Source organism: Salvelinus sp. IW2-2015, linkage group LG33 (genome assembly GCF_002910315.2).
Source record: "Salvelinus sp. IW2-2015 linkage group LG33, ASM291031v2, whole genome shotgun sequence".
In the NCBI taxonomy this organism is placed as follows: Eukaryota; Metazoa; Chordata; class Actinopteri; order Salmoniformes; family Salmonidae; genus Salvelinus; species Salvelinus sp. IW2-2015.
In genome coordinates this window covers 21,160,999-21,186,937 of record NC_036872.1, presented here as the reverse complement: position 1 = coordinate 21,186,937, position 25,939 = coordinate 21,160,999, and the positions used below count along the sequence as shown (strand labels likewise).

The 25,939-nt window shown below is 42.7% G+C and overlaps 1 protein-coding gene and 1 pseudogene across 2 annotated transcripts; one reads left to right on the top strand and one right to left on the bottom strand.

Annotated features, from left to right (window-relative positions):
- Positions 1-216: 216 nt before the first annotated feature.
- On the bottom strand, positions 217-3,199 carry LOC111958013 (uncharacterized; annotated as a pseudogene).
- A 10,745-nt stretch (positions 3,200-13,944) lies between these two features.
- tctn2 (tectonic family member 2) lies at positions 13,945-19,198 on the top strand. Of its 2 annotated transcripts, none has more exons than XM_070437057.1 (17): positions 13,945-14,178; positions 14,313-14,426; positions 14,559-14,599; positions 14,867-15,065; positions 15,169-15,269; positions 15,386-15,585; positions 15,740-15,860; positions 16,002-16,158; positions 16,248-16,442; positions 16,598-16,672; positions 16,791-16,886; positions 17,098-17,212; positions 17,597-17,700; positions 17,840-17,987; positions 18,170-18,307; positions 18,437-18,525; positions 18,623-19,198. In XM_070437057.1, exons 1-17 carry the CDS (start codon positions 14,091-14,093, stop codon positions 18,742-18,744), a joined length of 2,103 nt encoding a protein of 700 aa, XP_070293158.1. In that variant the 5' UTR covers positions 13,945-14,090; the 3' UTR covers positions 18,745-19,198. The 2 variants fall into 2 exon arrangements, with proteins under 2 accessions (XP_070293158.1, XP_023835207.1); XM_023979439.2 differs by having other exon boundaries at positions 14,556-14,599.
- Positions 19,199-25,939: the final 6,741 nt, after the last annotated feature.

Here is a 25,939-nt window from a genome sequence, read left to right as displayed (position 1 = left end):
TTTCCTTGTATGATGCTAGGTTTTGTAACTCATACTGTGATACTGTTTGTCACTACCATTGCTACCTAACCTTGCTGCATTCCCCCCTTCCTTTATTAATTGTAATCCTTGATGCTTTTCTTAAATTGCATGTGGAGGAATCACTGGCTTGAGCACCCTTAAGTATGTTTTTTTATTTTTTATTGTATAATCATTTCAATCAATCAACAGGAGAAAAGAAAATGCAATGTAGTTTACTGTAGACTGAAATGAAGGGTGCCTTGCTGTGGCTGCTGGGGGTATGACAGTTACACCAGGAGTGGTCAGAGGCAGTTGGAACCGGTCTAGGGAGTCAGAGCTGTATGCATATCCTCACAGAGGGGCTTTGTTCATGGTCTAGTCAAGTACAACAGAGGGATTTAACGTTGGGCTACAGATAAAACACATCTAAACATGAAAGCCTATAGGAAAGAGAGGACAATCCCACTTGAATAGATTATTTAATCTATGACATTAAAAACATAACTTTTAAAACCATGCAAAATATTACTTGCATCATGGTTGCATTATTATTACACAGACATGCAAATGCATGGAAACACAATGTTAATAAAACAAGCAATGGCATCAACTGAAATGAGGCTCTTTGGATGAGTCACTATAGACACTCAGCTCAGGCATTGTAGGTGTAAGGAGAGGCTCTCCATAGGTTATAGCTGTTCAATACTTAGCAGGCCTCATCAGCAGCAGTAAGTAATCTGATCATTGCCATTCATCTGGCTGTAGTCAGTCAGCTCTCGTACATTACTCATCTGAGAGCCTTCCTGCCAAATGCTACTGCYTTATAGTGTAGGATAGGAACATAGGAATTAAGCAGCTGCAGAGTGTCCATTCAAAGCCCACATAGTTTGTAACTTCTGTAGGCATTCATACAGCATCCATGGATGTATTTATTCTGGACTTAGATCATCAAAGAGGAGGTCCTAAGGAAATAGATTGTGTGAACCAGACTACTGTATCATCCAGGCAGGTCTCCAGTCATAGCTGCAGTAAAGGCAGCAGGCAACTGGACACCGTTCTGGCTGGACATACAGGTAATTTCCTGGATGTTCTTACATAAACTCTTAGGATCACAGAGGGGCCGTAGATCAGACATTTCCAGCAGCCACAGGAMGAATACTAGCCTGGCCAACAGGCCACCATGGAAACCAGAATCCATGAGAAGAGCCAACCAGGCCGGGTCCTGTGTCTCACCTAGAATGGAAGAACAGTTAGACACGATGAGTAAGTATGTGGCCCTTGGTCCTTGGCCACTGTGTTACCTGGCTGGAGGTCTTTGCAGACCCCAAGGTTCTCCAGCAGGTCTGTAACATTCTCCCTGGCGCACACACCCACGCGCTCTGCCACCACTGACGATGCTGGGTACTTTCAGCGAGCTGAAGCAGGTATGGAAGCCGAGATGCTGACATCACAGACGGTTCTGCAAACACATTGGCCTCATCCTGCTCATAGAGACTAGCACACCTGTYAAACACAGAGTGAACGATGAACAACAACAAAAGTACATAAGACTGAGTGACAAAATACATATTCTGTAGTGATGAGTGATTAACTGAAATGTCGGCTATTTTTCGTTTTTTAAACAAGTAATTGACCGACATCGGTTCAATTATTTAAATTCCATTTGGCTCGTTTTTTCCCAATGGGCTCAATGTGCACATTACGCTGCAGTTTCTCTAGAGATAAATCAGATCAAGCGTGAACTGTGCAATGTAGTAGGGAGTTGTAGTTTCCAACAGGCCAATGTTCTACATAGTTTAGCACAGAAAACCTGATAATTAACTACAATGACCATACTCCATTGCTTCTGTTTCTTATCTAGCAGGCGTAAAAGAAACACAGACCCGACAAATAGCCGCGCAATGGATTAGAGTCAATGTAGTTAATTATCAGGGCTCTTATAAATTATAAATCATGGCATAGAGAGCAGTTGCTTCATGAGGTATTGGTATTCAGCAGTCAAATGTATGCCTTATTTACTTTGAAGAACTACTAAAATTMTGATTTTTGTCAGACAGATGAGATGATGACTTTGAATTAAATAATACATTATTAATTGTTTTATTCTGTGTTGTTACAGCATTCAACTCACATAATGCATATTGCATTTAATGTAAAAAAAAGAAAAAAAGAATAGAAGCCGAAACAGTGATKATTTTTTAAATAATTGAACCGACCTCAAAAAGCACCAAATCGCTCAACGCTAATATTCTGTCTACATGAGCATGTTAATTGCCTGTGAGTGCGGTAACTCACCCAGTGTCCCTGGCCTCCCTCGGTACAGGTCTCAGGTCAGACTGGGGAAGGTGACACAGCAACACTTCCAGGGCACCAGCGTTATCCCAGTATTCCTCCYGCAGCAGCTCCAGCAGGAAGGGCAGAGCCTGATTGACCTGCATCAGGTACAAGCTCCTCTCCCCTCCTCCTCTCCTGGCCTACTCTCATCCTGCAGCAGGTAAAGCCCTGTGTTGATCAACATGTAGAGGAAGCACAAGTAGAGGATATTATCATGATGAGACAAGATAAACGACAGCAGATTGTGAGGAAGTCAGTAGGTATAGTATACTGTACTTTTWAATCTACGACCRTGCTCTAGATCTCTACCTGGTGCTGAAGACAGGGAGAGGAGTGTGGTCCCTCAGGACCATGCTCAGTGACGTGGCCCCAGCCAGACAGGGCCCAGGCTATCCTGAGAGCCTCAGGGGCCTTCAGGGCCAGGTGGACCGCCAACAGACTGCACCAGCGAGGAAACAGAGATGTCTGAAGACTGAGATAGAGGGAGAAGAAAAAGACTCTGAAGGTTTCGGCATGTTTATTGTGTCTCTGACACCATAATGCCATGTTATTGTACAGTGTAATAAATCATGGCAAAAAACAGAGAAGAGTGTGGTGTGCTGAATCTGTATCCTGACCTTTGGGAGAGCAGCAGGCTGGCATCCCACAGGGTCTGGGAGAGGAACTCCGTACCCCCTTCTGTTGCCCGCCAGGGCCACCAGCAGCAGCTCCACACACTCCAGCAGGACTGGACCATCCAGTGTGGGAGAAGGAGATGGGTCCTGGGACAGAGTCATCACTGCCACTAGGGCTGTCAGATACAGTATATCCTGCTGTACTCCACACTCTGGTCCAACAGCGTCTCCTTCAGGTTGGCCGGAGCAGAGTGCCATTCAACATAACACAGCAAGGTCAGGTCAGCATTGTCAATTCAGGAATGTGGAGTCATTAAAGGGACTAAAAGGGCAGCCAATAGGTGGGGACACTTAGCTTTCCAGAAACTGAAGGAGGTGTAACACGGGCACTGACACAAGCATATTGATTGGACCTATGGGGCTTTTATCAAAGGCAAAATAATGTTTTCTTTATATAGAGGAAGTATCAAGAGCTCTTATCAGACTATGCTACAGGAAACATTTGTGGACTGAAAGGCAGATCACTATTTTGTCACCAATGGGTTATGGAGAGAATGTAGTGCAGTGTTGACTTAGTTTTCTTTAATACAACAATCTCAGCGAACCCATAATGACTTTGACACAACAGAGAAAAAGGACGGATATCCTTGACTGGTCTTGTTCAGGTCTGCCTGATTAGTTAGTATATAATAGCTGTGAGCTYATACACACCCATTTCATGAGAAAATAAAASATTCTCAGCTTGATTTCAGCCCCATGCAGCAGTGTGTTTTAAGTCAAACATATCTTTGATGCCTTGGTTTCCTCATATTGTGCGTTGAAAACTAGTCCATGAAAACTGTTAGTAGGTTTTGGGCAGGGTGACTCTGCAGCACCTGTTACATGCTGGTCCCAAACCATCGCCGCCCCTCCGCCGCCCAACTGACCAATGACAGCCTCAGGTCGGAGCTCTCAGAGGATAAACTCCCCCAAACCCACTTGGGCTCTGCACACAAGAAATGGATAGAGCTGGAAGGAAGTGCACCCAACCTGTAAGGTGCACAAATCACATGTCATAAACTTTCTATATGGTGGGATGGTTAACACAAACACAATGTGATTAGTTAGCACATCATGACTGTACTGTGTTTCTGGAAAAGAGTGAGTGAGTGAGTGAGTGAGTGAGTGAGTGAGTGAGTGAGTGAGTGAGTGAGTGAGTGAGTGAGTGAGTGAGTGAGTGAGTGAGTGACAGAGTGTGAGAGAGAAAGCGAGAGAGTTACTTGGAGCCTGTGGTGAGCCTGTGGTACATTACTCAGCTGGTGGAGGAACCCCTGTGAGCAGCGCCCCCTCAGCACGCCTGCCTCTCCCAGGTAGGCCCCCCGCACCAGGGGGAAATGCTGGACCTCTGTCACCAGCCACAGTCTGGACTCTACATAGCCCACCACATCACATCAGGGAGAGGGCTGGGGAAATATAAAACAGATTATAAAACCTGACAATCACTGAATTAAAAAGAACATGAATTAAAGGATCTCTATGGCCTCAATGGAATCTTTCCCTTWTATTCTGTTCTGTAAACCCTCAGCTGTGTGTGCATAGAGCTCAGTCCAGGATGGCTCTGATCTGCAGTAGCTATCCATGCAGACGGTTGTGAGCACAGTGGTCCTGGGACCTTGCCAGTCTCCTGTCAAATGGGGCAGGGTACTCATGTATTGGGAGMGGGGCGTCATCCAAGGCTTTGGAGGTCTAGATCCTCACACTGTAGATGAGACTGGCAGCCAGATGGAGCAGGGGAATCAGGAAGTCTGACAGAGCCCTGGGAACAAAGATTACATGGATCACTTTACATAATGCAGGGGGACGGACGCACAGAACACTGTAAATGATTATGTGCCTAACTGAGCATACAGGTTTGTCATCCTTAAACAGGTACACTACCGTTCAAAAGTTTGGGGTCACTTAGAAATGTCCTTGTTTTTGAAAGAAAAGCAATTTTTTMGTCCATTAAAATAACATCAAATTGATCAGAAATACAGTGTAGACATTGTTAATTTTGTAAATTACTATATACTTTTCTGAATATAACTCTTCAGATATTTTAATATCTGATCAATTAGTCTTCTATTAATGAATTATTCTTTACCTCACGTCAGTCTCATCTGAACGTCGTAAATTATTGGTTATCTGCACGAACCCAGCCTTTACTATAAATCATCCATACACCAATTGGCTTAATCATTTATTTACCAACTAACTAAATAATCACAGAAACACATAAACAAACAAACAGTAGATATTGGTTACTAACAATGATAGGGAAGATCCCTAGTGGGCTAAACCGATATGACGGCTTGGTGGGGATGTGGACTGAGAGAGAGCGGGAAAGACAAAATAGATTCATTACACAGTCTATAATCATATACATTGAAATGCTAATCCTTCGCACATGAACTGCCGCTCATTCGAGAATAATTGCAAGTACATATTTACGGCATATGTCATTCTCTGTTGGAATCCGGTCCGTCTGTTGGAGAGTTKATCCGAGTCTCTCTCTCTCTCTTTCTATTTCCCTGAAGATCAAAGTATTTCGTGGTTAGAATGGATACTTCAYAGTACCATTCAGAAATGTTCTCATAGAATAGATGTTTCGGCGGTTATCTGTATTCGCATCCCAGGTTTACATAATTTCTAGCTGCAGACTAGTAATTAGTATCTAAGATTTGCTCTTATTCTGTAGGGATCGATAGTCTCAGAGTTTAACCATTTCCAGCCATGTAGCCAATGCTCCACGTGGTATGGTTAGGAATTCAATAACCTGTGCCACCTCAGCTTACACCGAGGTATGCGTGGTCTTAACTATTCGCAATCACAGCTCARGCTGTGGGTTTGCTTAGTCTGAAGAGGATTTTCTTAGGAGGGGCTTTTATTCGTAACAGTAGAAAAGGTGGTTCCATGATGCCAGATCATGTCTGTGCTGACGGGGGCGTGGCCACTGACTAGGTCAACTTTACACATTACATCATTTCACAAATAGTTTCATCTTTACTCATTCATTTTATACAAGAATTAGATGCAAACACCATAATTGAGAAATGTACACATTCAGAGATATAGTWATGTGTGTTTCCTGTCCTTTGTGAGAGAGGTCACCAAATGAAACACACTCAACAAACAAGTGGACATATAGTTTCATTTTCCCATTTTGGGGATTCAGGAGTTCGGTCACGTGAAATCCTTTATTCACTCTGTGGTCTCACTCTCTGCATGAAAAGGGGAAGAGAGTCTCCGCCAGGAATTTACGACCTGAGATAACAGAATGTGGGTGTAGGAGAGAGTGAGAAGCCACGATCTACACCCAGAAAGGGCCACGCCATGACAGTGGMTATTAATTACACTTTGGATCGTGTATCAATAAACCAAGTCACTACAAAGATAAAGACGTCCTTCATAACTCAGTTGCCTGAGAGGAAGGAAACCACTCAGGGATTTCACCATGAGGCCAATGGTGACTTTCAAACAATTACAGAGTTTATTGGCTGTGATAAGAGAAAACTGAGGATGGATCAACAACATTGTAGTTACTCCAGAATACTAACCTAATTGACAGAGTGAAAAGGAGGAAGCTTGTACAGAATWAAAAATATTCCAAAGCAGGCATCCTGTTTGCAAGAAGGCACTAAAGTAATACTGCAAAACATTTATCAAAGCAATTCACTTTTTGTCCTGAACACAATGCGTTATGTTGGGGGTAAATTCAATACAACACATTACTGAGTAGCACTTTCCATATTTTCAAGAATWGTGGTGGTTGCYTCATGCTATGGGTATGCTTTTATTCATTAACYACCTGTCAGTTTTTCAGGAGGAAAAAGGAAAACCTGGTTCAGTCTGCTTTCCACCAGACACTGAGAGATGAATTCACCTTTCAGCAGGACAATAACCTAAAACACAAGGCTAAATCTACATTGGAGTTGCTTACCAAGAAGACAATGAATGTTGCTGTGTGGCCGAGTTACAGTTTTGACTTAAATCTATGGCAAGACCTGAAAATGGTTGTCTAGCAATGATCAACAACCAATTTGACAGAGTTTGAGTAATTTTGAAAAGAATAATGGGCAAATGTTGCACAATCCAGGTGTGGAAAGCTRTTAGAGACTTACCTAGAGAAACTCACAGCTGTAATGGCCGCCAAAGATGCTTCTACAAATATTGACTCAGGGATGTGAATACTTATGTAAATGAGATATTTCTGTATTTCATTTTCAATAAATTAGCTAAAATGTCTAAAAACATGTTTTCACTTTGTCATTATGGGGTATGGGTGTCACGCCCTGACCTTAGAGAGCCTTTTATGTCTCTATTTTGGTTTGGTCAGGGTGTGATTTGGGTGGGCATTCTATGTTCTTTATTTCTAGGTTTTGTATTTCTTTGTTTCTGGCCGAGTGTGGTTCCCAATCAGAGGCAGCTGTCTATCGTTGTCTCTGATTGGGGATCATACTTAGGCAGCRCTTTCCCTCCTTCTGTGTGGGATCTTGTTCTTTGTTTGTGTGCAGATAATTTGCACATCGAAGCTGTTCGGTCYTTGTATTCTTTATTGTTTTGTCCTTTCAAAGTTTCACTTRGTTATTAAATTATGTGGAAATCAAAGAACGCTGCGCCTTGGTCTCTTCCTMCCGACGACACCCGTTACATATTGTGTGTAGATTGGCGAGGGAAAAAATATGTTTAATCAATTTTGAATWGAGGCAGTAACATAACAAGATGTGGAATAAGTCAAGGGGTATGAATACTTTCTGAAGGCACTGTATATCTCGCTAACTTATGTTTGGTGCATTGATGATGTGTGTTACCTGTGGCAGGACCAGTGTCTGGTCCCAGTCCTGGGGCAAAGMGGCCCTGGCTGTGCCCAGCAGGYTGTGTATGCTGTGGGCCAGGAGGGACAGAGCCTTACTGGCCTCCTCTGCTGACACCACTCATCCTGCTGACAGGATGAGCATGGGCAGTCCTGCCGCCCGCRGGGTCATTGACGTACAGCGAGACTGCAGCACCTCTAGGCCTTGGAGAGAAAACCAGTTAGCAGTTTAGCACACACACGGTTTAASCATACTAGCTAAATAAGCACGCAACATGATTGTTGAAGGTAAAATTAGATATGAATTGGCAGAGAATYATGCTGTACATCCCCGGCCTGGACCTAAAACATACTCTACAGAAACCCCTTCACCCCATGAGAGCCCTGTGTGAGGTGTAGGTGAGTCCCTCAGCAGTGTCTGGGTAAGATTATACCTGCTTTAACATGTGGGCTGGAAGGTCCCTTAGCTCTGGGTCACTGCTACTCAGGAAGCAGGCACAGAACCATGTGAAGCCTTCACAGAGGCCCTCTACTGCCCACTGGGGGATAGAAACATGGATGCCAGGACTGAAGGTGAGACAAGAAACCAAGGGAGGCTTTGAGTTGTGGCCCATAGATGGATGTTGTATCCTTCTTACCCAGTGGCGACATTTGAGAAGAGAGGKTTCTGTCTGCTTGGCCTAAGCAAGGATTCTCTCCACCAGGGAACCTAGAAAGATTCCCATTTCCTGAAATGCAAAACATTGCAATAGTTATTGAAGGCCAGAATGTATTTRTTAGTGGTGCTGAACATTTATTAGAATGTGCTGCCGGGTGGTCAGTGAGTGTAGATCGGTAAGATGTAGAGTACCTTGAGGTAGACCCAGCAGGATTAGACACTTGGTGGACAGGCACTTCAGATGATTGGGAAGAGTACTGCTCTAGCACCTGAGGGGTTAACAAAAAATGAATTAGAAAAATTTCCACAACTAAACATACACTTACATACTCAGAGGTTAAGATMACTTTGTATAATATACATGTATAATATAATAGTGAGCTCCAAGTATTGGGACAGTGACAKATTTTTTGTTGTTTTGGCTCTGTACTCCAGCACTTTGGATTTGAAATGTTACAATGGRTATGAGGTGWGGGTATTATCATTTTTGCACATAGTCTCCCCCATTTTAGGGGACCAAAAGTATTGGAACAAATTCACTTATACAGTTGAAGTCAGAAGTTTACATACACTTAGGTTGGAGTCATTAAAACTTAATTTTCAACCCTCCACAAATAAATCTTGTTAACAAACTATAGTTTTTGGCGAAGTCGTTGGGACATCTACTTGTGCATGTGTCAACAGTATAACTTTAAACCGTCCCTCGCCAGCCCGACACGGGGCGCGAACCAGGGACCTTCTGCACACTCAACAACAGTCACCCTCAGAGGCGTCCGTTACCGCATCGCTCCACAAAGCCGGCGGCCCTTTGCAAGAGCAAGGTGCAACACTACTTCTAGGTTCAAAGAGCAAGTGACGTAACTGATTGAACACCGCTAGTAGCGCGTACCGCTACTCTAGCCATTTTTCACATCGTTATCACTCACCCTTTCAACTCCCTTCTTTTTCCGACAAACCAGTGATCCGGGTCAACAGCCATCAATGTAGACAGTAAAACTTTAAAAAACCGTCCCTCGTGCTCCGACGACGGGCCGCGAACCAGGGACCTCTGCAACACATCAACGAACAGTCGCCCACGAAGCGTCGTACCCGCGCATCCGCCAAGAGGCCGCGGCCCTTGCAGAGCAAGGTGCAACACTACTTCTAGCTTTCAGAGCAAGTGAACGTGAACTGATTGAAACGCTAGTCGCGCGTTACCCGCTAACTAGCCTAGCCATGTTCCATCCGTTTACACAATGACACAAGTATCTTTTCCAACAATTGTTACAGACAGATTATTCACTTATAATTCATGTATCACCACATTCCAGTGGGTCAGAAGTTTAACATACACTAAGTTGACTGGTGCCTTTAACAGCTTGGAAAATTCCAGAAAATATTAGTCATGGCGTTTAGAAGCTTCTGGATAGGCGTAGTTGACATCATTTTGAGTCATGCGAGGTGTACCTGGGATGTGTTTCAAGGCCTCCTATCAGAATCAGTGCCTTTTGCTGAACACATGGAAAATCAAAAGAATTCAGCTAAGACCAACAAGAAAAAAATTGTAGACCTCCGACAAGTCTGGTTCATTCTTGGGAGCAATTTCCAAAGCCTGAAAGGCGGTACGCACGTTCATCGTGTAGCAACAATAGTACACAAGTGTATAACACCATGGACCGACTGCGCAGCCGTCATAGCCGCTCAGGAAGGAGACGGGTTCTGTCTCCTAGGAGATTAGTACGTACTCTTGCTGCGAAAAGTACAATCAATCCAGAACAACAGCAAAGGACCTTTTGTAACAGATGCTGGGGGGAAACAGGTACACAAAGTATCTATATCCACGTAAAACCGAGTTCGCTATAATCGAACATAAACCTGAAAGGCCGCTCAGCAAGGAAGAACACTGCTCCAGAAACCACCATAAAAAGCCAGACTATAGCGGCCATGTGCAACTGCAATGGGGACAAGAGGTCGTACTTGTTGAGAAAATGTCCTCGTGGTCGGATGAAACAAAACATAGAACTGTTTTGGCATATATGAACATTGTTATGTTTGGAGGTAAAGGGGAGGCTTGGCAAGGCCAGAAGAACACCATCCCAACGTGAAGCACGGGGTGGCAAGCATCATCTGTGGGGGTGCTTTGGTGCATCGGAGGGAATGGTGCAACTTCACAAAATAGATGGCATCATGAAAAACTAAAATTATGTGAATTATTCTAGATAATATATTGAATATATATATAATATATTGAAGCAACATCTCAAGACATCAGTCAGGAAGTTAAAGCTTGGGTCGCAAATTGGTCTTTCCAGATAGACAATGACCCCAAGCATACTTCCAAAGTTGTGGCAAAATGGCTTAAGGACAACAAAGTCAAGGTATTGGAGTGGCCATCACAAAGTCCTGACCTCAATCCTATAGAAAATTTGTGYGCAGAACTGAAAAAGCATGTGCYAGCAAGAGGCCTAAAAACCTGACTCAGTTACACAAGCTCTGTCAGGATGAATGGGCCAAAATTCACCCAAGTTATTGTGGGAAGGTTGTGGAAGGCTACCCGAAACGTTTGACCCAAGTTAAAACAATTTAAAGGCAATGCTACCAAATACTAATTGAGTCTATGTAAGCTTCTGACCTACTGGGAATGGGATGAAAGAAATAAAAGCTGAAACAAATCATTCTCTCTACTATTATTCTGACATTTCACATTCTGTGAAAGTGGTGATCCTAACTGACCTAAGACAGTACATTTTTACTATGATTAAATGTCAGGAATTGTGAAAAACTGAGTTAAAATGTATTTGGCTAAGGTGTATGTAAACTTCRGACTTCAACTGTATGTGTATTAAAGTAGTCAAAAGTGAAGTATTTGGTCCCATATTCATAGCACGCAATGACTACATCAAACTTGTGACTACAAACTTGTTGGATGCATTTGCTGTTTGTTTTGGTTATATTTCAGATTATTTTGTGCCCAATAGAAATGAATGGTACATAATGTATTGTGTCATTTTGGAGTCCCTTTTATTGTAAATAAGAATATGTTTCTAAACACTTCTACATTAATGTGGATGCTACCATGATTACAGATAATCTTGAATGGATCGTAAATAATAATAATGAGTGAGACAGTTACACAGACATAAATATCATATCCCCCCCAAAAATGCTAACCTCCACTGTTATTGTAATAGTGAAAGGTTAGCATGTCTTGCGGGTATGATATAACATGGAACTTAAAATGAGGCCAACAAGATCATTGTTCATATTGACAATGCCACTCACACTAAAACAGAAGACAAAAATGATTCTGATCCACAACTAACCTCTGTGGAGGTCCCCAAATGATAATGCCTGAAAAGGAAAGCTGCTGAAACATGACTGCATTGCTAAAGAATACTTCTAACCATGGATAATGTTTTAGAACAATAAGACCTGATCATTTTCCACTACAGTGAACATACAGGGTTGGATCTCTCTAAAAACCAGCAAGTGGTTGACTTTCGCCAGATGTTGAAACATCTGTAATGACATGATCAAACACATATTCAGGATAGCAAAAATCTAATGATTTATTATTGAAATAGCATGGGTGACCGAGAAATACGAATTGGTACAATTTAAGGCCATGTGAAAATCAATAATTGCCTAGTTAAATAAAGGTAAAAAAAGATATTATAATAATAATGCAGGCACTAGGGATGGGGGTGTGAGAATGRAGGACTGGGCAGATGAGATSTAGTCATTGTTTGTGTGCGTCTGTGTATGTTTGTATCTGGGGTGGGGAAAAAATTATACATAAAACATTAGTTTAAAAATGAAAACAACTTCTAGAGGATAGAGCTTGTTCTGGACCTGGTCTAATTTGCAACTGTCAACGGAGATGTTAAACATCTACATCTGTATGGTGACGAGGAGCCTGATCAGTAGTGCTTCTCCTCCAAACACTGGGGCTGCTTCTCTGGGATCTTCCTCAGCAGCTAGCCTGCCTCCTCCAGACTGCACTCTTTGCATCGCTTTATGCTGCTCCTGTGCAGAGACAGACAACATGTGATGCCATCAAGAGACAGTGACACAAACGGTAAACAATGAATGTGTAACAAGATGGTAGGAACAGTCAGTGTTGGGCTTGAACCAGTCACTCAGAGACCGCAGAGAATATACCACTGCTGCCACCAATGTAGTGATTGAATGAGAACAGTCACTGCTTGAACCAGCAACCTTGTGGRTATGGGGTAAACATTWTTWWWTWTWTTTTACCTTTATTTAACCAGGTAYGCTAGTTGAGAACAAGTTCTKATTTACAACTGCGACCTGGCCAAGARAAAGCAAAGCAGTTCAACACATACAACAACACAGAGTTACACATGGAATAAACAAACATACAGTAAATAATACAGTAGAAAAAGTCTATATACAGTGTGTGCAAATGAGGTAAGATAAGGGAGGTAAGGCAACAAATAGGCCATGGTGGCAAAGTAATTACAATATACCAATTAAACACTGGAGTGATAGATGTGCATAAGATTAATGTGCAAGTAGAGATACTGGGGTGCAAAGGAGCAAGATAAATAAATACAGTATGGGGATGAGGTAGTTGGATGGGCTATTTACAGATGGGCTATGTACATGTGCAGTGATCTGTGAGCTGCTCTGACAGCTGGTGCTTAAAGCTAGTCAGGGAGATATGAGTCTCCAGCTTCAGTGATTTTTTTCAGTTCGTTCCAGTATTGCACTACCACATACTGCCTGTGCCACAAAATCCCAGATCTTTTGGCAGAAGCAGTAGTAAATCATTCATATACAGGTGAGGCTACACATGCACTTCCCTACAACTGCCAGAGAAAACACATTAGGCACTTCCCAYCCAGATTTACCTTGAGCACTCATCAAGGTTGTTTATGAAGAGCTTCAAAGTAGTGCTAATGTAACAGTATAGCTTCCGACCCTTTCCTCGCCCCAACCTGGGCTCGAARCAGGGACCCTCTGCACACACCAACCACAGTCACTCACGAAGCATCGTTACCCATCGCGCCACAAAAGCCGCGCACCACCGCTAACTAGCTAGCCATTTCACATCGGCCACACTAACATCTGTGGGTATTTTATCCTCAGTGACCAGACAGTCTAGTACAGCTTTCATTTGATCTTCGACTGATCCAACAGGCACCATTGTTTTCTAATTCCTAAGGTTTTTGCCTTAAACTTATCCCTGGAAAGAAAGATGACATGCTTCCTTCCTCGTGTTTTTCCTTGTCATTTTAACTCTACTATTGGAGCTGAGTCGTTACAGAACCGTGTACGATGAATTGCTGCCAGTTAGTGTATAGGATTATACATTGGCTCAACAGATAATCTTTGCAAAATTATGCTTTTGTTTTCATGTCGTGTTGCAAATTAATTTGAGTGCATGCAGAGATTATATATAATGTTAAATGTTGCAACATTGTTGGCTTCAAGAATTAACAGTTGCATGATTGTTTGTCTGTTTTTGTAGTACACACTCGGCTCCACAATCGTCGCTGTTGACTGTCTGAACAGTAGCATGTRCTCTATGGAGCACGAGAGAGCAAGTCATCGAATAAACTGTGATTGGTTGATATGTCGTTGCCATAGCTAGAGATCTCAACAACACTTCGTAAAAATGGCGACTCCCTGGTGACCGATATTTTCAGCGATGGCTAATATACTTTCTGCACGCGTTTTATGTCGATGTGCATACATTCTTCTGATTATTTTGATTACGGATGCAAAGAGCAATGTCGGTAAGTCATTCAACTCTCATACTTATTCCATGAATCAATCAACTAACATGATGTGTGGCCCTAAGGCTAGCTAACTTTAGCTAACGRTAGCTAGCTAACGTTACCTGGCTAACATCAAGCAATCCCTTTTCTAGTTTTTCAGCCGTCGTATCTCGTCACATCCGGACCTAGATTGTCTGCTTTCTTGCTTGGAAACACATCTGGCATATCCCTGACCCTAAGCTCTSTATCGCTCTCCAATCCCTCAGGTAAATAAGCTACTTGCATGGTGTTGTCAATATGCACTTGTCATTGTCCATGGCATGGGTTTTGTAAGCAATAACATGCATTTTGTCGATTCATTTTGGCTGGTCGCCTTCCACCCCCATCATGCTCAGAAGATCTGACGCAGTGGGTTCTCACACAGGAGTTGGTGGGCAYGGTAAGTGTGTGACATACTGCTCTCACCAGGAGCTGTTTTTCAGCACGACAGAGTCCCTCCTGACCACTGCTACCAAAAATGACTGCTACCTCTTCCTGGCCTTTTCATGGTTTAAGTAGACATAAAATATTTTGTTAGCAAACAAATAGTCTTGTCTACACACAAAGACACCAAACGATTGACACCATTCAGAACTTTCTTCATGGWAATTACTCTCGCCACTTAATTGTTGTCTCCCTGCAACCTCTCTCTTTCCCTGTGTGTCAGACTACAGTGCGAGTGCAGCTGAATCTGAACCGCAGCCTGCTCCTGTGTGGTAATAATAATGACACAGACTGCTGTCCTGAGCCACTGTGTGTGCTGGAGACTCTACGTGTGTCTGCCTGTCTGGGGAACACACCTCAGGCCTCACTGCTAATCCAGGCTAGGATCTATGCCCAGGTGTTTCCCACTGAACCTGTGTCTGGTAAGTCTGGCTCTTTTTAAAGTAGGTATCTTTAAACAATCCAAGGGATATTTTGTTTGTCTGGTTTTCCCCCTTTTTAATAGTGCTTTTTCATTTTTGTCAGACAACAAAACAGTAATTCCCAACCAAGTGTACCGYCCCCTGGGCTCCTGTCCCTGCGACCTCACTGTGGGAGCCTGTGATGTGCGATGCTGCTGTGACAAGGTATTTACATCCATCGTTGTACATACTAATCTGCTTGCTCTCTGGCTAGAGTAGACATTTTGATTCTGTCTATCTGTCCATCAGGTAATYGTGTTRCTGTCATGTGTCTCCCCCAGGACTGTTCTCCTGAAGCCCTGAAGCTGTTTCAGGGCCAGTGTCTTTCGGGGCCCTTTGGAGGGGAAATTTCTCCAGTTCCTGATTACCTGTGCATTGCACAGTCTGCTGAAAATGCCCCCGATTGGTTTCCATTTCTCTGTGTCATCTCCCTGCCTGAAAACAATCCCTTCCTTGGACTTTTTTATGAAGGGGACACAATGTGAGACACCGTCTATTTCCTCAAGACATTTTTGTCTCAAAATCCAGTTGTCATAAACATAGACTTCAATCTTAATTGATAGAGTTTTTGTGTTTGCTATATCTCCTTTASTGCATCGACCTAATATGTGTTGTGCCTTCTATACATGCTCCAGCACACCAAAGCCCAGGCCATCTTTCCAAAGGCCAGTGCTGTCAGCTCCACTGCCCACCCATATCTACCAGCAGGGGGATCCCATTTTTACCATAAGTGATCACTATTTCACCATTCCTCAGGTTAGACTTGTGTGTCTGATTCTCTCTCTCTGTGTTTAAACTGTGTTTGTAAATGTACAGTCAGAAGTCTCTGTGGCTCAATGCAAAGTGTTTTGTCTTCTATGCCATCTGATATGTCTAATTTATGTCTTAATTCCTCAGAACTCCCTGGTTGGCCAGTGTGTAGATAATGCCCCTGTGGCATTTTTGAAAAACTTCCAAGCGCAGTGTGTGACCCGTCTCRTGTCCTGCCCAACTGGACCCCCCTTACAGACGACACCAACTGAGCTGAGGGTGCAAGTCAGGGATGGCCAAGGGGGTACGTCTCTCTCCCTATGATCAGAACAATTACTTACTTTTTCTGATTGATTTGATTTGCTTTGTGTGCTCATTGGGGAAACATTTCAGGTGTGGTCACAGTGGATGTCACAGATAAAATGGCTGTTGATCTGAGGCCCTTTGTCGCGAGTCCTGTGGCTGAAGATGGCATACTGCTGTGTGAAAATGTGACCTTGGCCTTAGATTACAAATTCTTCTGGAAAGGGAACGGTCTCACAAATATCACACTAACCCGCATACTTGGGAATGTCCTTTCTGCTAGTGGTAAGGGCCTCTTTCTTTTAGTTTTTACATGCTGAGCATTACTGGGTATTTGTAGTATCATTAATTATCCTTATCAACGCTGACGTTGTGTTTGTCAACGATTAACAGATAATTGTACTGCTTTTATGTGTTTGTATTTTCTCTTSCTCTCACAGTGGGTTTGACAGCCAGGTATTCAGTTGTGTTTRTGAATGGAGATGCTTTGGCTCAGCCCAACTCGGGGAACCCAGGTTTGTGCAACCTAATACACTTCTTCTAAGCGTTTCATAATGGGGATCTTAATGTGCAACATAAAAAGATGAGACTAGTTTCACTGATTTACAGACAAAGCCTTGTGTAATCTCTCAGGTTACCAGGTGGGCAGGCCTGTGATTGGTGGGATTGTGGACACCTTGGAGAATGGAACAATCATACAGAGGACCCCAGTCAATCTTTGGAAGCCAGGTAACGGTCGTCTTTGTACCATGGATAGTGCACTGAAAAATCAACGGCTTTGAAAGGTCTCAATTATTTAACTCTACACATCAAAAATATATTACATCTTTTAGCTTAGGCACTTCGATTAGACTATTGTGAGAACCAGCAGTTACAGCTGTTGGATGGCTTGTGGCCTGTTAGTGTATGTGTATTCATGTTTTTCTATTTCTGTTTTCAGTAAGCAGTGGACTGTGTGCCTCTGAGGGGAGAATAGTTATATTTGGGGAGAACTCAACTGCAGGATGTCTGTTACCTGTGAGCCTACAGAACCTGACCCAATGTAGCCTGCTCAGGTGAGTCACTGGATACACAAAAAAACTATTTTCACGCCACTTCGATACTGAAGTGACTTTTTCGTAGCAAGTTAGGAGAATTAACGTAGCAGGTTAGGAGACTGAGGTTAAGGTTAAGAAAAGGGTTAGGTTTAGCGAAAATGCTCTCCTAACCTGCTACGAAAATCTATTTGTATCGAAGTCGTGTAAAAAGAGTGTGTCTCGTAATGTTTTACACATACTGTATCCTGTGCATGTTGCAATACAACTTAGAAACTTGAAACACACACACACAGATAAATAGCATTTCTGGAGTTGATCAAATTACAGCTGCATGTCTGCAAATGGAAAGGATCCATGTCTCCTGCAAAATGTGTGACCTCCTTTTTTGTTTACCTCTGCTAGTCAGAATGTGGCCTCTCTTCAGAGGGCACTCAGCACAGCAACACACATAGCGAGGAATGGAGACCCAGATGTTCTGAACCTGACTGACTGGTTGAACATTAGCTGTGAGTAGAAACCTTTCAAACTTTAACTGTTAAATTAATCTAAATATTAGCCAAAATATTCACCCTATTAATTCATTATTTTGGCTTTGTTGCTTGCTTCAATTCCACGTCTGTGTCCAACACACTGAATAACCAACAGTTGTAGAACTGAACTCCAACCAGCCTGTGGGTGGTGGTATTGGAATATGTTCTGGGATTCCCTCCCACCGGCACATCCACGTTAGGAGCATTGTGACAGAGGTGGTGGGGGGGTTGCCTCAGCGGGAGATACAAGCAGTGGAAGTCAGGTATGTGGTAACAGCCTACAACACTGTCCATTGCCATCACAAACATATTTCCTTTCTGTCTGTGCTGACCTTCTGTTCATACTCAGGAAGGGCCCATTACAATGCATTGATTGGATGTGTGATTGAATAAAGTCCTCCTTGTTTAATCCACTGTCTCTGATGTGAGTGTTGCCTCTCCACAGTGACCATGTGTCCACTTGGAAGTTTGAGTGTGGGGGGGGTGACCCCTGTCTGGAGCCGACTGGGATTCAGACTTTCCCTGTCACCTCCTCCATCACCTTCACTGATATCTCCATCAACACAGGACCACCCAAAACCAGGTGACCCCTGAAAGGCTAAAGCCCTGAGAATTTAAATATAGCCTCAGTATAAGGTTTCCTGACTATGTTGAACAGTTGGGAAGAGCAGTGAATAAAACTCTGATGTGGTTCTGCCCTGGTGTCCTTCAGGTTTCAGATMAACTTTACTGAGTATGACTGCGACAGGAACGATGTGTGCTGGCCCCAGCTTGCCTTCCCCCTCACCAGGTATTATACAGGTGAGACTCTCTGCTGTCCCAAAATGTGACTAATTAAATATGCTAAATGGATGATGACAGTAGGATTAACTCTTTCCCTCCACCCCTCTACCTCCAGGTGAGTCGTACTCTCTGTCTCTGGCCAAGGGCCTCATCTTGGTGTTTTTCTTCATCACTGCCTCCATTCTCGGGACTCCATGGAAACAGATCCGACAGGCATGGAGAAGTGCTTCTCTCTAAACCCATGAATTTGAGAAAAAGCGCAATAGTAGACATACTGACATGCCCTAGTTCTTGACGTGGGCTACCCACCTTGACCATGACTGTCTAATGGCTTAAATATTCTTGATCCTGCTGAAAGATAATGGATGAACATATTGTTATTGAGCTAGTAAATAGCCAGTAAGTAAGTAATTTTCAGGTGGTAAGTTCGAACATGTTCAGCAGGTTTCTTTCATGGTTGGTAAGAATGTAAATGATCAAGTTGACTGTATTTTGATATTTTTGTTACCTTTTGGAAAATCATTTTTGATTTAGGCTTGAAATGTGAATCTGGCCTGGGATAAATCAAATCACATTGTTATTTGTCACATGCGTCGACTACAATGGGTGTAGACTTTTCTGTGAAATGCTTGCTTARGAGCCCTTCCCAACGATGCAGAGTAAAAAATAAAATAATAGTAAAAAATGGTAACTCGAGGAGTAAAATACACAAGAATGGAGCGATATACAGGGAATACATGTACCAGATCAATGTGCAGGGGTATGAGGTACAGTATTTCAGGTAGATATGCAAATGAAGGCAGGGTAAAGTGACTAGGCATCAGGATAGATGATAAAGAGTAAAATAAAGAACAGAGTAGCAGCAGCATATGATGACTGCAGAAGTGTGTTTGTGTAGGTGCATATGTAGTGTACAGTGCATTTGGAAGTATTCAGACCCCTTCACTTTTTCCACATTTTGTTACAGCCTTATTCTAAAATTGATTAAATCGGTTTTTTCCTCCTCATCAATCTACACATAATACCTCAATGACAAAGCAAAAACAGGTTTTTGAAATATCAAATTTTCATAATTATTCAGACTCTTTTTACTCAGCACTTTGTTGAAGCACCTTTGGCAGCAATTACAGCCTCGAGTCTTCTTGGGTATGATGCTACAAGCTTGGCACACCTGTATTTGGGGAGTTTCTTCCATTCTTCTCTGCAGATCCTCTCAAGCTCTGTCAGGTTGGATGGTTGAGCGTCTTTGCACAGCTATTTTCAGGTCTCCAGAGATGTTCGATCGGGTTCAATCAGACCTGGCTGGGCCACTCAAGGACATTCAGAAGACTGTCCCGAAGCCACTCCTGTGTTGTCTTGGTGTGTGCTTAGGGTCATTGTCCTGTTGGAAGATGAACCTTAGCCCCAGTCTGAGGTCCTGAGCGCTCTGCAGCAGGTTTTCATCAAGGATCTCCCTGTACTTTGCTCCATTCACCTTTCCCTCGATCCTGACTAGTCTCCCAGTCCCTGCCACTGAAACAATCCCCACAGCATGATGCTGCCACCATCATGCTTCACCGTAGGGATGGTTTTGGCCAGGTAATGAGCGGTGCCTGGTTTCCTCCAGATGTGACGCTTGGCATTCAGGCCAAAGTGTTCAATCTTGGTTTTCATGGTCTGAGAGTCCTTAGGTGCCTTTTGGCAAACTCCAAGTGGGCTGTCATGTGTCTTTTACTGAGGAGTGGCTTCCGTCTGGCCACTCTACCATAAAGGCCTGATTGGTGGAATAAAGCAGAGATGGTTGTTCTTCTGGAAGGTTCTCCCATCTCCACAGAGGGAACTCTGGAGCTCCGTCAGAGTGACCATCGGGTTCTTGGCCATCTCCCTGACCAAGGCCCTTCTCCCCGATTGCTTGGTTTGGCCGCGGCCAGCTCTAGGAAAAGTCTTGGTGGTTCCAAACTCTCCATTTAAAAATGACGGAGGCCACTGTGTTCTTGGGGACTCTTCAATGCTGCAGAAATGTTTTGGTCCTTCCCCAGATCTGTGCCTCGACACAATCCTGTCTCGGTGCTCTACGGACAATTCTTCAACCTCATGGCTTGTTTTTTGCTCTGACATGCACTGTCAACTGTAGGACCTTATATAGACAGGTGTGTGCTTTTTACAAATCATGTCCAATCAATTGAATTTACGACAGGTGGACTCCAAGTTTAGAAACATCTCAAGGTTGATCAATGGAAACAGGATGCACCTGAGCTCAATTTTGATTCTCATAGCAAAGGTCTGAATACTTAGGTAAATATTTTAATACATTTGCAAACATTTCTAAAAACCTGTTTTCACTTTGTCATTGTGGGTTATTGTGTGTAGATTGAGGAAATGTTATATTTAATACATTTTAGAATAAGGCTGTAATGTAATAAAATGTGAAAAAGTGAAGGGGTGAGAATACTTTCCGATTGCACTGTATGGGAATGTGTATAGGTTTGTGTGAGAGTCAGAGGTGTGTATTTTTAAATAAACAAGCAAACACCCTCCAATAGATTCATAAGCAAGCAGTGCACTGGGTTAGTCATGTATAGTGAAATATATGATGATATTCCCTCTCACAGGGTAGATTGCCAAAAAGAACTAACTGAAAGCCACACCAGCAATAAGCSACGAATATGACAGCATTGAGGCAAATGTCCCTCCACAGCCTCATAGATGATCTAGACAACTATTCAAACCTTTCTGGATTACAACAAAATTCTGATAAGTGTACTATGTTACGTATTAGATCATAAAAAAATACAACTTTTACATTCCTGTGTAGTTTTCAAATAAAATGGTATGATGGTGAAGTGGACATACTCGGTATTCATATCCCGAAAGAAATTATCTCACTACAATACATTTTAATAGAAAGTTAACAAAAATAGATAAGCTCTTGCTACCACGGAAAGGAAAATATCTGTCTATTTGTGAAAAAATCACCSTGATTTAAKATTTTAGTCCTATCCCAGTTTACCTATTTGCTTATGGCCTTGCTTACACCTAGCATCTTTTTTTATGTTATTATATGAGCAGCAAAAGATATTCAATTTGATTTGGAAGGGCAAGCCACACAAAATGAAATGGGCCTATTTATATAATGAATATGAATTCGGAGGGCAGAAATGATTAAATATTAAAGCATTACATCTCTCACTAAAGGCTTTAGTCATACAAAAGTTATACTTAAATCTGAACTGGTTCTCTAGCAGATTAGTAAGAATTTCTRACCTCATGTTCAAGAATGGCCTTTTTCCCTTTCTTCAGATCACAACCTCTCACTTTTGGTTATTTGAAAATGAAATAATCTCCAGTCAAAAGTTTGGACACACCAACTCATTAAAGGGTTTTTCTTTATTTTTTACTATTTTCTACATTGGAGAAGAATTATGAAAACATCAAAACTGTGAAACATCACATGGATTCATGTACTATACTTCATACTTCTTCAAAGTAGCCACCTTTTGCCTTGATGACAGCTTTGCACACTCTTGGCATTCTCTCAACCAGCTTCATGAGGTAGTCACCTCTGGAATGCATTTCAATTAACAGGTGTGCCTTGTTAAATGTTCATTTGTGGAATTTCTTTCCTTCCTAATGCATTTGAGCCAATAAGTTGTGTTGTGACAAGGTAGGGGTGGTATACAGAAGATAYCCCTATTTGGTAAAAGACCAAGTCCATATTATGGCAAGAACAGCTCAAATAAGCAAAGAGAAATGACAGTCCATCATTACATTAAGACATGAAGATCAGTCAATCCAGAAACTTGAATGTTTCTTCAAGTGCAGTTGCAAAAACCATCATGCGCTATGATGAAACTGGCTCTCATGAGGKCCGCCACAGGAAAGGAAGACCCAGAGTTACCTCTGCTGCAGAGGATAAGTTCATTAGAGTCAACTGCACCTCAGATTGCAGCCCAAATAAATGCTTCACAGAGTTCTATTAACAGACACCTCTGTTCAGAGGAGACTGCGTGAATCAGGCTTTCGTGGTCAAATTGCTGCAAAGAAACCACTACTAAAGGACACCAATAAGAAGAGACTTGCTTGGGCCAAGAAACACAAGCAATGGACATTAGACCGGTGGAAATCTGTCCTTTGGTCTGATGAGTCCAAATTTTTGGTTCTAACCGCCGTGTCTTTGTGAGACGCAGAGTAGGTGAACGGATGTTATCCGCATGTGTGGRTCCCACCGTGAAGCATGGAGGAGGAGGTGTGATGGTGTGGGGGTGCTTTGCTGGTGAGACTGTCAGTGATTTATTTAGAAGTCAAGGCACACTTAAACAGCATGGCTACCACAAGTTTGAGCTTAATAGACTATTGTTTTTCAACAGAAAAATTACCCAAAACACATCTCCAGGCTGTGTAAGGGCTATTTGACCAAGAAGGAGAGGGATGGAGTGCTGCATCAGATGACCTGGCCTCCACAATCACCCGACCTCAAACCAATTGAGATGGTTTGGGATGAGTTCTACCGCAGAGTGAAGGAAAAGCAGCCAACAAGTGCTCAGCATATGTGGGAACTCCTTCAGGACTGTTGGAAAGGCATTCCTTATGAAGCTGGTTGAGAGAATGCCAAGAGTGTGCAAGGCTGTCATCAAGGCAAAGGGTGGCTACTTTGAAGAATCTCATATATAAAATATTTTTATTTGTTTAGCACTTTGTTTACTACGTGATTCCATGTGTTATTTCATAGTTGTGATGTCATCACTATTATTCTACAATGTAGAAAATAGTAAAAATAAAGAAAAACCCTTSAATGAGTAGGTGTGTTCAAACTTTTGACTGGTACTGTAATTTTCATCATAGGTACACTTCAACTATGACAGACAAAATGAGGGGAAAAAATCCAGAAAATCACATTTTAGGATTTTTAATGAATTCCACCATAATTTCAATTCATAAAAAATCCTACAATGTGATTTTCTGGATTTTTTTTTCTCATTTTGTCTGTCATAGTTGAAGTGTACCTATGATGAAAATTACAGGCCTCTCTCATCTTTTTAAGTGGGAGAACTTGCACAATTGGTGGCTGACTAAATACTTTTTTTGCCCCACTGTATATACTACCATTCAGAAGTTTGGGGTCACTTAGATATGTCCTTGTTTTGAAAGAAAAGCTAATTTTTTGTCCATTAAAATAACATCAAAGTTATCAGAAATACAGTGTAGACATTGTTAATGTTGTAAATGACTATTGTAGCAGGAAACGGCTATTTAAAAAAAAAAAAAAAAAGTTTTTAAATGGAATACTACATAGGCGTACAGAGGCCCATTATCAGCAACCATCACTCTGTGTTCTCTTTGGCAGTTTGTGTTAGCTAATCCAAGTTTATCATTATAAGGCTAATTGATCATAAGAAACCTTTTTGCAATTATGTTAGCACAGCTGAAACTGTGTCTGATTAAAGAAGCATAAAACTGGCCTTCTATAACTAGTTGAGTATCTGGAGCATCAGCATTTGTGGGTTTGATTACAGGCTCAAAATGGCCAGAATCAATGAACTTTCTTCTGAAACTCACCAGTCTATTCTTGTTCTGAGAAATGAAGGCTATTCATCCGAGAATTGCCAAGAAACTGAAGATCTCGTACAACGCTGTGTACTACTCCTTCACAGAACAGCGCAAACTGCTCTAACCGAATAGAAAGGGAGTGGAGGCCCGGTGCACAACTGAGCAAGAGGACAAGTACATTAGAGAGTCTAGTTTGAGAAACAGATGCCTCACAAGTCTCAACTGGCAGCTTCATTAAAAAGTACCCGCAAAACACCAGTCTCAACGTCAACAGTGAAGCGGCGATCCATGATGCTGGCCTTCTAGGCAGAGTTCCTTGTCCAGTGTCTGTGTTATTTTGCCCATCTTAATCTTTTATTTTTATTGGCCAGTCTGAGATATGGCTTTTCTTTTGCAACTCTGCCTAGAAAGCCAGCATCCGGAGTTGCCTCTTCACTGTTGACGTTGAGACTGGTGTTTGCAGGTGATGATCTCATTTTAAAGTTCTAAACTCAAGAAAAAAAAAACGTCCCTTTTTCAGGACCCTGTCTTTCAAAGATAATTCGTAAAAATCCAAATAACTTCACATCTTCATTGTAATTTGTTTAAACACTGTTTCCCCATGCTTGCTGTCTCTGCCTGGCCGGTTCCCCTCTCTCCAGTGGGATTCTCTACCTCTAACCTATTACAGGGGCTGAGTCCTGGCTTACTGGTGCTTTTCATGCCGTCCCTAGGAGGGGTGCGTCACTTGAGTGGGTTGAGTCACTGACGTGATCTTCCTGTCTGGGTTGGCCCCCCCTTGGGTGTGCCGTGGCGGAGATCTTTGTGGGCTATACTCGGCCTTGTCTCAGGATGGTAAGTTGGTGGTTGAAGATATCCTCTAGTGGTGTGGGGCTGTGCTTTGGCAAAGTGGGTGGGGTTATATCCTTCCTGTTTGGCCCTCTCCGGGGTATCATCGGATGGGGCCACAGTGTCTCCTGACCCTTCTGTCTCAGCTCCCAGTATTTATGCTGCAGTAGTTTATGTGTCGGGGGGCTAGGGTCAGTTTGTTATATCTGGAGTACTTCTCCTGTCTAATCCGGTGTCCTGTGTGAATTTAGTAGTGCTCTCCTCTAATTCTCTCTTTTTCTTTCTCTCTCTCGGCGGACCTGAGCCCTAGGACCATGCCTCAGGACGACCTGGCATGATGACTCCTTGCTGTCCCCAGTCCACCTGGCTGTGCTGCTGCTCCAGTTTCAACTGTTCTGCCTGCGGCTATGGAACCCTGACCTGTTCACCGGACGTGCTACCTGTCCCAGACCTGCTGTTTTCAACTCTCTAGAGACCGCAGGAGCGGTAGAGATACTCTTATGATCGGCTATGAAAGCCAACTGACATTTACTCCTGAGGTGCTGACTTGCTGCACCCTCACAACTACTGTGATTATTATTATTTGACCATGCTGGTCATTTATGAACATTTGAACATCTTGGCCATGTTCTGTTATAATCTCCACCCGGCAGAGCCAGAAGAGGACTGGCCCCCCTCATAGCCTGGTTCCTCTCTAGGTTCTTCCTAGGTTTTGGCCTTTCTAGGGAGTTTTTCCTAGCCACCGTGCTTCTACACCTGCATTGTTTGCTGTTTGGGGTTTAGGCTGGGTTTCTGTACAGCACTTTGAGATATCAGCTGATGTACGAAGGGCTATATAAATAAATTTGATTTGATTGGATTTGTTCAATGAACCATAAACAATTAATGAACATGCACCTGTGGAACGGTCGTTAAGACACTAACAGCTTGCAGACGGGTAGGCAATTAAGGTCACAGTTATGAAAACTTAGGACACTAAAGAGGCCTTTTTCTACTGACTCTAGAAAACACCAAAAGAAAGATTCCCAGGGTCCCTGCTCATCTGCGTGAACGTGCCTTGGCATGCTGCAAGGAGGCC